General features: G+C 38.8%; 1 protein-coding gene across 1 annotated transcript; it reads right to left on the reverse strand.

Annotated features, from left to right (window-relative positions):
* Window positions 1–3,222: 3,222 nt before the first annotated feature.
* ube2g1a (ubiquitin-conjugating enzyme E2G 1a) lies at window positions 3,223–12,340 on the reverse strand. Its single transcript, XM_080040372.1, has 6 exons — window positions 12,168–12,340; window positions 6,980–7,082; window positions 6,747–6,844; window positions 5,779–5,957; window positions 5,161–5,282; window positions 3,223–4,665 (listed from the first exon to the last, which is right to left on the reverse strand). The coding sequence occupies exons 1-5, from the start codon at window positions 12,211–12,213 to the stop codon at window positions 5,196–5,198; spliced, it is 513 nt and encodes a 170-aa protein (XP_079896498.1). The 5' UTR covers window positions 12,214–12,340; the 3' UTR covers window positions 3,223–4,665; window positions 5,161–5,195.
* Between the last annotated feature and the right edge of the window lie 3,406 nt (window positions 12,341–15,746).

Consider the following 15,746-nt stretch of genomic DNA (forward strand, 5'->3'; position numbering starts at 1 on the left):
ATAATCCATCCCACCTCACAGGTGTGCCACATCAAGATGCTGATCTGACATCATGATTAGTGCACAGGTGTGCCTTAGACTGTCCACAATAAAAGGCCACTCTGAAATGTGCATTTTTTTTGCTTTATTGGGGGTCTGGGGACTCAGAACCAGTCAGTATCTGGTGTGACCACCATTTGCCTCATGCAGTGCAACATGTCTTCTTCGCATAGAGTTTATCAGATTGTCAATTGTGGCCTGTGGAATGTTGGTCCACTCCTCTTCAATGGCTGTGCGAAGTTGCTGGAGACGGCTTTTGGTGGAGAAATGAACATTCAATGCACGAGCAACAGATCTGGTTGACATTCCTGCTGTCAGCATGCCAATTGCACGCTCCCTCAATGCTTGTGGCATCTGTGGCATTTTGCTGTGAGACAAAACTGCACATTTCAGAGTGGCCTTTTATTGTGGACAGTCTAAGGCACACCTGTGCACTAATCATGATGTCAGATCAGCATCCTGATGTGGCACACCTGTGAGGTGGGATGGATTATCTCAGCAAAGCAGAAGTGCTCACTATCACACATTTAGACAGATTTGTGAACAATGTTTGAGAGAAATGGTACAATTGTGTATCTGGAATGAATTTTAGATCTTTAAGTCCATCTCATGAAAAATGGGAGCAAAAACAAAAGTGTTGCGTTTATATTTTTGTTGAGTGTACATTTGAACACAAATTGGCATGTCCAAAATTATTCATACCCTTCTCAATAATCAAAATAAAAAGCCTTTATTTGCTATTACAGCTATCCAACGCTTCCTATAATTGCTGACCAGCCTTTTGCATGTCTCCAGTCTCCACTAGTATTTTTGACCATTCATCTTTAGCAATGAGCTCCATCTCTTTCAGTTTGAAGGGGCTCACTGCCATCACCCTGATCTTTAGCTCCCTCCACAGATTCTCAATCAAGTCAGGTCTCTGGCTGGGCCACTGTAAAACATTAATGTGTTTGTCCGCTAACCATTTCTTCACCACTTTTGCTTTGCTTTGTGTTTTGGGTCGTTGTCGTATTATAAAAAAAATACAAGAAGTTCCGCATGGTGTGAAACCTATGAGGACGTGGTCGGAAGCCAAAAGTCACCTGTACTGGCCAGGAGGATAGTGAGAGAGGTGGAAAATAATCCTAGGATCACCACCAAGGCCATCCTGGTTAATGTTGGCTCTGCTGGAGGCAAAGTTTCATGGCAGACAATCCAACGGATACTGCACACTACTGGGTTCCTTGGACGCAGAACAAGGAGGATGCCACTTCTCCATAAGGCACACAAAAGCCTGCTTGGACTTTGCAAATGCTCATCTGGACAAAGAAGAAGACTTCTGGTCTTCTGTTTTATGGTCAGATGAAACTAAATTGTTTGGCCACAATGATGTGTCCTTCATTTGGCATGAAAAAGGAGAAGCCTTCATCCCTAAGAACACCATACCCACTGTCAAATATGGTGTTGGGAACCTAATGCTTTGGGGTTTTTGTTTCAGCCAATGGACCAGGGAACCTAATCACAGTAAACGGCACCATGAAAAAAGAGCAATACATCAAGATTCTCAACAACAACATCAGGCAGTCTGCAGAGAAACTTGGCCTTGGGCACCATTGGACATTTCAGCAGGACAACGACCCAAAACACACAGCAAAAATGGTGAAGAAATGGTTAGCGGACAAACACATTAACGTTTTACAGTGGCCAAGCCAGAGTCCTGACTTGAATCCATGGTTGAGAATCTGTGGAGAGAGCTACAGATCAGGGTGATGGCAAGAATACCCTCCAACCTGAAAGAGTTGGAGCTCATTGCCAAAGATGAATGGTCAAAAGTACCAGTGGAGTGAAGCAAAAAGCTGGCCAGCAATTTAAGGAAGCGTTTGATAGCTGTAATAGCCAATAAAGTCTTTTCTATTGACTGTTGATAAGGGTATGAATAATTTTGGACATGCCATTTTTTGTTCAATTGTTAATAAAAGCTGAAAAAATATATTTTTCACAATGATGCCTCTTGTACACCGTCATATTATCTTTTTGGAGAAGCCTGTTTCATTTCCAATCAATAAAAAACCTTGCTGGTTTCATAAAAGTAACTTTAAGTAAAAATTTGCCAGGGGTATGAATAATTTCGGTTTTGACTACATAGCCAACAGTCTACAGTCTTTGTTTGAGTCCCCATAATTCCAAAATAGCAATCAAAGCAAAGATTGACTCATTCACTCATTCTTATTTAGATGGAGTTTTTAAATGTTAATTGTAAAATGGAGTGGGAGCTGGAGAGGTGCCAGTCCCCCTCTGGGAAACTGCAGAGGTGCCCTTGAGCAAGGCACCAAACCCCTAAACCACTCATCACTGACATTTCTATTTACTATTCTCCCTCAATGCATGTGTATAGGTCCTGTTTGCATGTCTGTATTTCGGGCTGTATCGGTGTAATAATAGGATGAAAATTGAATTTCCCCAAGGGGATCAATAAAGAATCTTCTAAACATAAAATAAAATGAAGCTGCTGAACCTGGAACCATGGCCTGGTCAGGTACACATACAGCATGGCACTGTGACACATGCCATCACCCTGGAAATAAATCAAACGCAAGGGCTACTGTATTGTACATGCATTCTGTGAAGCTCAACAACCAAGATAACAAGAGATCAAGTTAATATTCTGCTCACTGAGTTACTGGTAAAAGCAAACTGCTAGGATAAGGTAAACGTATAATTTATTAAATTATATTATATGATGCAATGCTGTACTTATTTATAGATTACATATGTATATGTACAAATACCATGTTTCTCTCGTGGCACTAGGCATGAGGATTATGTCTCCCAATCATTGCATACGGATTGTGTATTAATACTACATTGGAAGAGTAAATATAATTTATACTGAATAAAAAGGGGGACATTCTCCCAAGTTGACATTAATATACTTGTGGAGAGGCAAGAGTTGATTGTAAATAGTGTGTACACACATATACTGTTTGAACCATGACTAAAAAGGATTTATATATTTTTGTAATACTTAACCTGCCCTTGTGTTAGAGCTCATACAATCTGGCTTGTCATCTGCAACATTAGATCCCTTCAGGGACTTTACCCCAAAAGAAAGTTAAAAATCTGTGAATTAAACTGTTGACTAGCAGTTTATATGTAAAAAAAAAAAACTGAGTGACACACTGCTTAATAATTAATAAAGCAGGTATAAAAGTTGTCTGTTGTCTTTGTCGTGAGCAATGTCATCCATGTCTCATCCAAAACACACACCTGAATTAAATACACAAGTACATATTGAAAAAAAGTCATATTTTTAGAAGAACTCACTACAGGTGACGGGGTTTCATAACATGAAAAATATACATCAGTATTTGTGTCTTTGTACATTAGGCAAAACCGCAAATAGTTCAGTGAGCAGAATAATCATGAGATTGTGGATCAGGGTGGGGGGGCGAGGAAACAAAATGGGGCCACACATACTGGGGGGGGGACAAACAAGCAAACAGAATCCCAGAGACATTCGGCAACAACAACAACAAAAAACCCGGACAAAAGAAAGTACGATAAAGCATGCAGAAGAATTCCTACTGAGGACAACACAGGCCAGGAAAAAAGGGACGCTGCTAAAAACAGAATATTGGAGGAGGAGGAACTCAAACTAGATCAGGATATCAAAATGTATCATGTATATACTTCATACTAAAATGGGAGTTATTGCTATACCAAATTATTACCAATACTCTAATGATACAGATATTCCCTGTGTACTGGCTATTAAATGAATTCATACATTAGGTGGTACACAACTTTCTCAAGTTCCTCAACATTTTTTTTTTAAACATTTGTTCAATGCAGGGGGTGAAGTGACCTAGCATTTTATTAGGAGGCACTTTTTTTCTTCCAAAAAAGATAAACAAAATGTAGCATGCACAAAAAGAATTAAGAGGCATTGTTGCCTTTTTCTTAAGTCAACTGAGCAAGGGCTGGTAAGACGTACAGTAGAACGGAAAAAAACTAAATATTTTCATGTACACATACATATGAGATCTGAAAGTGGTTTAAGATACCAACAAGAACGGCTTTGTGTTGTAATATGGCGGCGTTCTTCTTCTTCTTCGAGAAAGAAAAAACTTGGTCCATCGCATCACGTCCGGCTTGAATGGATCAAGCTCTTCACAGGCGACTTTCCAACAGCATCACACTTCACGTCCCATTTTAGACCTCCTGTTAAAACAATCTAAAGAGAACTAAAGGAGCTGACAAAAGGAGAAAAAAATAAATCTATCTGAACCAGTGCTATTCATTTGGTCTAAGTGTATTGATGGAGAGCGAGGGAAGCTTATATATTATCCGGTTTTTAGTCTGTTTCTATATACATGTCTTTACAATATCTTCCTGAATGTTGAAGCAGTTCATAGACTTGAAAAAAAATAATTATCGTCTTCTGGGGGTATTTTTTCTGTTTGTTTTTTGTTTTTGGAGTTGGCACTTGCTTGGCGTTTTTTTTTCTGTTTTCTGGTCAGCCTTGGTAGTCACGGTTATGTTCTATTGCAGCCTTACAGTAGCCAGGCTGTTCCTGCCAAAATAAAAAGGAGGACAGGGTGGAAGAGTGCAGGAGACAGTGCCGTGTTGATTGATCAAATTGGAGACCTGTAAGGAAAGCACAGAAATAAGAAGAAAATGGGTTAAAAAAAATTGAGTGTTGTTGGGAATTCATAAGAGGTAGATTTGGTCAAAGTCAAGAATATTATTAATTTCAAGGAAATTATAATATATAAAAAAAAAAAAGTTAATTAATGATCAATTAAATTAGTCAAGCTAATCAAATTACTTATTACCGGTAATACCTAAGGAGCACCACCCTTTGAAAAAGGGAACTTTGAATCAAATTAGAAAAACAGTCTCAATGTTAAAGGGATTTACCATTAAAAATGTCAAAGTTGGTTACTATGGAGATTTAAGATAATAAAGGAGTGAATATTCGAGCATAGACCTTATTTACCAGCAATTAGTGAAATACAAGACACAAATATCACAGACACCGCTTCTTAAAATCAAAATGTAAGGGCTCTAACTACAGTGTAAACGTTTAAGTTAGTTGTGATTGTTAAGTTTTTGAAAAGGGTTAAAGTGAAGTATACTTGCCCTGAAAACATGAAGCTAGATCCTCACGAATATAATCACTCAAACGCAGTCTCTTGGCTTTTTCGTACACAACGGGCGACTTTTCTTTTGAACGCGCCATGTCTGTCCTCTCTCCACTCTTTCTGTAGAGGGGGAAAAACGGGTAAAGAAAAATTCCGTTACATCATTTGTATATCTTTCTAGTACATAGCATATCGTTAGCCTCATAGCATAATTGCCTAAATCATATTTACTCTACTCTTTACATCTACATCTACTCTACATCTACTCTTCGTTAGCCTAATAGCATAATTGCCTAAGTCATATTTTAAGGGTTATAGAGTAGGGTAAAGTAGATGTAGAGTAGCGTAGATGTAGAATAGAGTAGATGTAGAGTAGGTTAAATATGATTTAGGCAATTATGCTATGATGCTAACGATATCTGAATTTAAGAAGGTCATCATATTTGCTGTATTATTAGTATCATTTTCAAGTCAAGTTTTGAAGGACAAAAGGAAATAAGAAATAATGAATGAACTAAATCATGTTATTTTGTCACATTTACACTCATATGATTATCCCCAACTAAATGTCAATGTTTTTTCAAAATGCCTTTTGTTTTTAAAGAGGTAAACTTACTGCAGCATCCACGTTGGCTGGTGAGTCCCCGTTTGGGTCTGCCAGCATAGAGATAACACTAATCATGATGGTTTCCACTGTGTGGATGGGCAGCCAGCGCTCCTCTGGTTTCTCATAGCCGTACTTATCCTCCCCGGGCTCGTGCAAAATAGAAATACATACATCTCCATTCTTGTCAACTGGGGGAGGTGGGGAGGGGAGAGAGACATGTCAGATACAATTTATGAAGCAAAATATGTTTTAAAATGCCCTGCTTATAGAACATATTTTATTTTTACTTTGGTAACTACATTTCTATTACAATAGTATACCAGTATGATACATTTTTTTTTTTTAGATCATTCTTCAACTCAAAGTGTGCACTACCCTTTCCATAGCTCTTACTATCTCTAAGCAAAAATGGTCAAAGGCAGACTGTAACACGTTATATGGATATCCAACCTAAGGCTACTGAATTTTCTCTAAAGTGAAGTCGGTGCCTTTTTAGTTTTTCTTTTTGGGTTTAAAACAACTTTATTTCAATGATTTCAATATTCTGTTCCAACAGTGTTGAAGTTGACTCTGGTGGACTCTTACTGGCCCTTCTGTGGAAAAGTTCAATTAGAAAAGGCAGCAGAAGATATTATCAATGAATGCAATGAAGGGGCACGGGAAGAGCTTTAAGGGCGCACTCACACTAGGCAAAGTTGCCCTGTTACGGATGGCGTGCTCACACTAGCCAAACGATCTAGACTTTAGGGGGCAAACGTGCTCGGGCATGGAACAGATGGCCTACAGTAGTGTGAGTGCGCCCTAAGTCCTACATAATGAATGGCAAAAAAAAAAAAAAGATCTTTGGTACCGACACATTTTGCTAAAGGTAAACGTATTACCAGTATAAATGATATCTGTCAGCTTTTGAGAGACTCCACTCAAACAGGTCTTAATACAGACAAACACCATCGGTCCATTGACAGTGTGCTACCTACCATTAGGATGCCAAATATCTGTGATAAATTTCATTTTAGGCGGCCTGAGAGGGTAGTCTTTGGGAAATGTCAGATGAGCTTTGAACACACCACCTTCACTGTGAATGAAAAAAAAAATGACATATTAAAATAAATATTGTACAAATGATCCAGAGCACAACATAACAGCATATCTCTTAGCATAGCATACGTCATCCCATAGTACAAGACTGCAACAGCAGCGATAGACTTACTACAGTGTGTCTGGAGGGCCGATGATAAGGACTTCCCATCTGTACAGATCACTGTCCTCGATCAGGCCGGCTGAGAATCCCTCCACTGGGTTTTTGTTCAGCTCTGGATAGAAAAAGACACAAGCCAAAGTCAAATGAGCATATAGGCCAGTGATACCATGCTACCTACAGTATGTCAACTACAATAGTGTTTTACTTTTCCTTAAGACGACTGAGGCGTCTCATTAAGCCTGTTCTGCAGAGGCCTTACATGACGCCATTGTGCTGAAATCACAAACAACTCTCTAATAATAATTTAAAAAAATAAAAAAGAAGAGTAAAAGGGCTTTTTTTTTCTAAATCACTAAAATGAAATTCTCCAGATACTGCTTCTTACTGTACACACATATATTGTATTTTCTTCAGTAATTTGTTTCATTCATAATTTCAACATTGTAAGGCATAAAATAAATACTCTGTCGTAGATTTAAGAAAAAAAAAAATATCATACAAATCAGATACCCATGAAGGCACTCATCAAATCACACCAGGGTTGCCCACACGTTTTTGGCTTGTGAGCTACTTTTATAAAAAGGATAAGCTCACAACGATCTACCAGCCAAAAGCAGAATATTATTCCCAAATTGCGAACAACAGCTTTATATATTGGTCTTTTTTATTAATTCATGGTATATCCTTTTATTGGTATTTTACTCAGGGTTATTGTTAATTATATTGATTTATCTGCGTTTTCCTAGTATTACATTTGTTATGTTCAACTTTTAACATTTATATACTTCAAGTTCTCTTATTATAACTTTACCTCAGGTAATGTTTTATTGATTTTGTTATTATTATGGGTTTTTATTGAGTTTAGCCTACACATACTGCAGTGTTTGCGGATCGGTGAGACCTCATGGAAATGCTTCTATTGTGTAGGCCTAAAGAATTTTGAGCGTCCTTTTTTGCAAATAAAAAAGTGCTGTAAGATGAAGTCTAATTTGAATTGATTCTAATGTGTGATGGTATGTATCACCCACAGGGAATGAAGATGCTGCTTCAGTGGCTGCCTTTACAATTGGCTGTGTGAAAAGTGAATGTTGTTCCATAGACTGAGGTTATTTTTTTTAGGTCCCTCACTTTTCCCTGTCTGAACTTGCTCCTGAAGACTAGCTTGACAGATAAGGCGACAGGCACTATGTGACTATGAATGTAAGGGAATGGCCTGAGACTGATTTTGAATGGCTTTGCATTCTGGGTGTGACAGACATGTTGCTCTTTATGTCAATGAAGTCACAGGAAGGCTGTAGGGAGGAGACGTGAAAAAAAAAATGTTTTGTCGGCACTAGATTTCTTTTTGTGAAGGACACTTGATCTACCAGCATTGCCATCAACATATTAGGCAGCCCTGCACTACACAGGTGTTCTGCTAATTTAAAACACACTTGTGTCATCATCATCACCACTCCATATTTTGTCTGATCTCTTTTGAACTAGTAGCTATGTAGCATATTTTGATGAACCCTAAAGTAAAAAGGTTATTAATTTTGTGATAGTCCATTTAACTAAAAAACACTTCTGGGCCTTTCTAATGTATCAGCGTTTCCCCTACATTCATTTTGCTGAATGTTGTGCCTCACTGTGCAGCTGATTGATGAGGCAGGTAATAAGGAGGTAACGGAACTAAGATAAAGCTAGAAGGCAACTAACCCTGTGTTCCAAATCACATACTCTTTCTTTTTACTACACTACATACTAAAGTACAGAAGAGTTTAAGGAATTTAAAAAAAAAATCAGATAAGGAAGTTTTTTTTTCATTATGTCGAGAAATGTCAAGAATAAAGACGCATATTCCGACATGCTATTGGAGTTACTGGGGGATTTAAGCATTTTCAGCATAATACAATTGACTTGCATGTATTGGGACAACCCAAATCTTTTTCTGGCATACTAAATAGTAGGGAAGTAAGGGTATTGGAACGCAGGGTAGGTGAGGGGACAGCTGGCCCGCGGTCAAATAAACATTTATTTGACCGTTTTCATTCGGTTATAGGTGTTGTTTGCCCATTGAGAATTTTTCCAAAAACTACAAACAAGCCAGCAAGATTTTATCAATGGATGGCCCTACAGCAACTAACGGATCATGTATAGCCAAGAGAGATGTCGCGATCTTATATCAGTCATAACTCCATGTTTGTAGACCTTCTTTTGAAAAAGGGAATTTTATCATGGTATAAAACCAATGATCCTAAAGGCCAGGACACACCAGTCCGACTACCCGAAAATGAAGTTTGCCGATTCCGGCAGCTCCAGTCTTCCCGTCGCGGCCAAAAAAGTGCAAAGAACACACCAAGCCGACTGCTGACTTTCCGTACGCTCTGCGCTTGCGCGGGACGTAATGTCTCCATAACAGCAGGCGGCGCTAATCTGTATTGTGGCCCAAAAAAATACGGAAGCCGGAAATGATGGGACGGCTCTCTAGACTAGGGCCCGACCGATATCGGCCGATTATAGCACATCTCCGAAAACTCGGCATCGGCAAAATGGCCGCCGATTTTTTTCGATTTTTTTACAGCAATCATGTTGAGTGAGATACATTGCTGCTCCGGAGGTAGCCTTATAGCATATTAACAGCAGCAGCAGGTGTCAGGTGTGTTGTAATACATCAGATTAATTCACACTTGACAGTTCCCTCTGACACCAATAGCAGAGTCATTGGTCATCTCTTGACTGTTAATAGTAGTTGATATTACTATAGTTATTATATAGAAGTTATATAGTGCTTTATTGGAGATCATTCAAAGACACTTTACATCAAACATATAAAAAATTATACTTATAGAAAAAGAAAACAAAATACAGACAAATTACAGATAAGGTTTGGAGTGGAGTCAGGTGTAATTATGCTTTCTGAAAGGTGAGTTTTGAGTTGACTTTTGAATGAGTTTATTTAGTCTGAGATGCTGATGTTTGGAGGGAGGGAGTTCCAGAGGGTTGGGTGCAGTTACATAAAATGCTTAATGTCTGAGTTTAAAAATGTGTCATGTCACTTAAGACATTGTTGTAACACTTTTTTTTTTTTTGATAATGCATATTTCAATAAATAAAAAGTTCCTGTACACCTATTGACAGTAACAAGTATTTATATATATTTAAGGGTTCAAAAAAGTTAATTTTTTCAATATATATTTATGGGATTTAAAAAAAATAAATAATCGGCCGATTTAATCGTTATCGTAATTTTTCTCAGAAAATAATCGGCATCGGCACAGGCACCCAAAATTCCCTATCGGTCGGGCCCTACTCTAGACCATAAACACGTATTTATATTTATGGACCATAAAGAGCACCATTTTTAGCAGAGAGTGTCGAGCATGGTGTCGAGCAGTCAACAAGGGTTGATGCATGTGAGTACTCGCTGAACGAAACAAACAAACACATTAAAACGATGGCTAACTGTTGTTAGCTGTTTGTTCTACCTGCCTCACTTCCGGGCTTCACTGATTCGCTAGCCCTCCACAAATCAAATTGCTCCAACTGAAAGACTGCCCGCCTGTTCAATCGGCTCAAAAGAAGCTCGACGACATCTACGACGACCGATTTCACGGCACACACCAAACAGATTTGTGTCCCGCCCCCTCAAGACTCTACGACGGCGATTATCGGGCCGGTGTGTCCGGGCCTTAAAACATACTAGACTAAAATGACACAGCCATCTGTGCTAAAAGAGAAACAAAATCAGGAATCGAAATAAAACAAAGTACAACCCGTGCTAACAGCCAACGGGTCACTCAAGGTGAACCAAAGCCTGGTGAAAAATGTAATAAGCACTGTATAATTCAAATGGAACATTACTGTATGGCCATACGTGGAGTCTCATTCAATGTGACATTTTGAATAATATAAAATGGCTTTAGGAATTCTCCAAAATGTGTGTAACTTTCTATGTGTTTTGATGCAGATTCAGATAGATAACATTTTTCAATCATGTTATTATGTATATTTTGATGGGCTGGACCTCAGGCAGAATTGCAGTGCTAATCCTCAGACAGTCGGCACACTGTTCTGCCTGGCTACACATTCAGTCACAGTCACTTTTCTAAATAGCTGCTGCATTGTTACAATCTAATAGTCTGGCACTTTGAAGTCGTTTCTTGCAGTCATCGAAGCTCCCACTGCGTCACTTTCAAAGCCATTTTGGAGTTTAGATTCTATGTTTAGGGTATGCAGCATACTAAAACAGACATGTCTTTATAAAATCAGAGTATGGTCTTCCCAATGTTTTTTTTTCAACAGACTCTCCTACAACACATAGGCCTACACGTATTGCCTTAGGACGGAATATAATATTTATGTAGCCTAATTAAGCTGGTTACATGATTGAAATGAAATCCTTCTCAAAAATATCTAAATCCAGACCAATGGCCTGTCACTATGGAGATGATATTTGGAAAAAGGACACAGTTGCACATTATGTCCCTGGCAGGCTGCATAATGAACTCATAAACCTTAAATGTGACGTTAGTACTACACACCATAACCGTTACACGAGTTCCATTTAGCTGTTTAGTGGAAAGTGGTTTGTATCAGGGTTATCTGCATTCAACTCGCAGCTGACGAATAAAGAGGGACAACGCAAGGTTAGCATTTATTCGCTTGACTTGTTGAAGCTAACAACAGTGGCAGAAGCTAACTTTAGCCTACAAGATGTAACGCTAGCGAGTTGGCTAAATGTGTTAACAATTAAATTGGAAGCAGGGGGAAAGTGGGTCAACTATTGCAACGACGCTTATATTTAAGCAAATATATACAGTGCTTAGCCTCACGTTAAGAACACAACAAAATGCTAAACAACACTTGTTATGTCCAATACATGTAAACACATCGAGTCCGCGGAGGCAGCTAGGGGCTAACGGTAGGCTAACTGCTGTCGGCTAGCCCCAATACTTCTGACAGCGGCTTTCAACTGAAATCACCGCGCAACGTTTGAGAAAGACTTTCAAAACGAGTTGGTGTCACAGCACACTGACAAAATGTAAATGTCGAGGGGGGAACACGTCCGTCCACTGCCACTGCTGTAGTCTCCGCGCAGTTTATTTTCTCACGGGACGTTAACGTTTGTGGAGAAGATGCAACCATCGCTCTGAATCACAGCTAACGGCAATCTCGGCTCGGCATCCGGCATCTGTTAACAACAAAGTTTCATTACCTGCAAGCTGTCTCCGGAGTAACAGCGCTGCCTGAGGCTCTGTCATACTTTAACGAATACAATGCGGCTATGTTCAGTGGCTAATAGTTTGGGGTAACAGCGTTAATTTAACGTTCACCAAACAGTCCTCCGGTCCCTTCTATTTTCCGTTTAGCATTCTGCTCATTCTTCTTCGCCGCCGCCTTTTCCTGCCACTGCAGCTGCCGCTTCCTCTTCTTCTTCGTTGAGATTTTACAGCAGCCTGCATCCTTGTTGGTGCATCACTGCCACTCACAGGACATAATAATTCCTGCTATTTCAAGGCGTAGGGTCTAGCAGCAGTCAATAGGGTGAATTTGGGTAATCTGCAGTGTTGGGGAGCTGTGAGCTCGATGTAGTTCAACTAGTTGTTTAACAAGCTTTTGCACCCTTTGGCTATATTTTGTGTATAGTTATAACAACTGAAACTACAAACATACAAGGAAAGCAATCAACTTGTATTTGCATTCAGAAAATAAAAATGCATTCATAGTATTTGTTATTTTCGTTCAGAAAGCTGAAGAAATGTGTCTCCATAGAACCATATATCGATTGCCTTTCACACATTACACACTTATCCACCGTATTGATTTGTTATAAACATTGTAGGCTATTAAAGTTGTGTAACATTTGGAGAAATCTGTCATTAATAAACATAAAAAAGTCATGAATAACTAGCATAAACCAAACAAATATCAGCCTATAAGGAATAGCCCTCACTGGATTAACTGATCTACAATATTTAAAAGTTGTCTTTCGGTCGTGCCCTCTTTTCCTGACACCGTGATTTCAAGGAATTTCTGCAATATATATAATATATACAGTCATATGAAAAAGTTTGGGAACCCCTCTCAGCCGGCATTATAATTGACTCTGCTTTCACAAAAAAAAATATAAAAGTGGTATGTCTTTAATTTACTAGGAACAGCTAAGTAGGGGAGAACGGGGTAAGTAGGCACACTTTTTACTCTAGTGAGAATTGCTCATCACCAAAACATCTGTCAATAGCCATTCCTACATTAAATTGAAGCTTAAGGTGTTGGCTAGAAATGTGTGTCTCTCTTTTTTTCCAACTTATTGTAATGAAGAAGTAATTTACCATCAAAGACACTCTGACACATTGTGACAACCAACCCCATCAAGGGGTCGGTTGTCACACACTATGGGGTTGTTTGTCACAATGTTATCTTAATGGGAAAAATCTTAAAAAGAAGGCAAGGAGGCAGGACCAAATTTGAATGTTTAATTGCATTGTCAAGTTGACAAATAGGCCTACATAACGTTCTGTAGCCTTGGCAGCTGGTCTAGTTTGGGATGCACTGGGTTGTTTTGATTTTGTTGCCCTTTTTTCTTTTGCTTGCTAGCTGCCTTTTCCTGCTCTATTATTTCCTTCTCTGGGGTGTCAGTGAGGATACAGCTTGACAATTTCTTTCATTATTGGGTTCCTTTTCTGGCTGCAGCCTTGAGATAACATGTGACAACCAACCCCCCAAAAAATTTGACGACCAACCCCAACTTGAATTTCTTGCTAGCATCAAGGCCAACAACCATCTGACAACTAATTAGCTTGCTAACCACAATCTAAACTATAGTTTACCCTTCACACTTTCTGAGGGTAACAAGTGTTTTGTTATAAACCCATTGTGTAAAAGCCTAGAAGAAAAATATTGAGAAGCAAAATATTTGGAATTTGACATGAAAAACACAAAACATCCTCTCACCTGAAATGCAGCAGTCTAACTCCAAGGAAGTCTATGTATGTGACCTCTGATCCCAATTCTGGACCTTTTTTATATCAACATTTCAGAGCTAGCGCGCTCTGGTGGCGAGATATAACGAATGTGACATCCAACCCATGTGACAAATTACCCCGTTCTCCCCTACTGGGATGTTTTCCAAACAAAGATTTTTTGAAAAGCAGTATTTGGTTGTATGAAATAAAATAAAATGTGAAAAACTGGCTGTGCAAAAATATAGGAACCCTTGTGGTTTTGTTGATTTTAATGCCTATAACAGCATGTAAAACTGATGACTTTAAACACAAAATTGGTTGGATTATGTTGTTAAGCCTTGAACCTCATAGAAATGTCTGTTTAATCATGAGAAAATGTATTTTAGGTGCCTAAATGCAAGTTGCACTTCTCTTTGACTCTCTGCTGAAGTGAGACAGAATGGAATCATCAAAACAGCTCCCAAAAGATCTGAAAAACAAAGATTGTTCATTGTCATGGTTTAGGGGAAGGCTACAAGAAGCTTTCCCAAAGGTTTCAATTGTCAATTTCGACTGTAGGGAACGTTGTCAGGGAATGGAAGGACACAGGCATAGTGGCAGTTAAACCCAGGCATGGCAGACCAAGAAAAAAACAGGAGCGGCATAGGTGGAGGATTGTGAGAATGGTTGCACACAACCCACAGATCACCTCCAAAGACCTGCAAGAACATCTGGCTGCAGATTGTGTATCTGTACATCGTTCAACAATTCAGCGCAATTTGCACCAAAACATCTGCTTTTTATAAAGACCAAATAACTTAATTTTTGTCTCATCAGTCCAAAGCATTTTCTTCCAATATGAAGCTGGCTTGTCTAAATGAGCTTTTGCATACTCCATGCAACTGTATCTGTGGCGTGGGCGCAGAAAGGGCTTCCTTCTCATCACCCGGCCATACAGATGTTTTGGTGCAAATTGCACTGAATTGTAGAACCATGTACAGATACACAATCTGCAGCCAGATGTTCTTGCAGGTCTTTGGAGGTGATCTTTGGGTTGTGTGCAACCATTCTCACAATCCGCTGCATATGCCGCTCTTGTACTTTTCTTGGTCTGCTAGACCTGGGTTTAACTGCAACTGTGCCTGTGTCCTTCCATTCCCTGACAACGTTCCTTACAGTAGAAATTGACAATTGAAACCTTTGGGAAAGCTTCTTGTAGCCTTCCCCCAAACCATGACAATGAATAATCTTTGTTTTTAAGATCTTTTGGGAGCTGTTTTGATGATCGCATTCTGTCTCACTTCTGCAGAGAGTCAAAGAGAAGTGGAACTTGCATTTAGGCACCTAAAATACCTTTTATCATGATTAAACAGACCTTTATGAGGTTTAAGGCTTAACAACATAATCCAACCAATTTTGTGTTTAAAGTCCTCAGTTTTACATGCTGTTACATGCATTAAAATCAGCAAGACCACAAGGGTTCCCATATTTTTGCACAGCCAGTTTTTCACATTTTATTTAATTTCATAAAAATAAATACTGCTTTTCAAAAAATCTTTGTTTGGAAAACATCCCAGTACTTAGCTGTTCCTGGTAAATGAAAGACATACCACTTTTATATTTTTTTTGTGAAAGCAGAGTCAATTATAATGCCAGCTGAGAGGGGTTCCCAAACTTTTTCATATGACTGTATATAATATAATAATAATCCGATTATTTCTTTATTTAAAATGTTCAATTCCACCATGTAGTATGGTATAGTCTGTTGTTACTTTAGGTAACATCCCTGTCTGAAAAACCCAAATAGAAATTCCAATGTAATACATGTAGGGATGCCACATGTGGTTATA

This window comes from Ammodytes marinus, assembly GCF_949987685.1.
Source record: "Ammodytes marinus genome assembly, chromosome: 14".
In the NCBI taxonomy this organism is placed as follows: domain Eukaryota; kingdom Metazoa; phylum Chordata; class Actinopteri; order Uranoscopiformes; family Ammodytidae; genus Ammodytes; species Ammodytes marinus.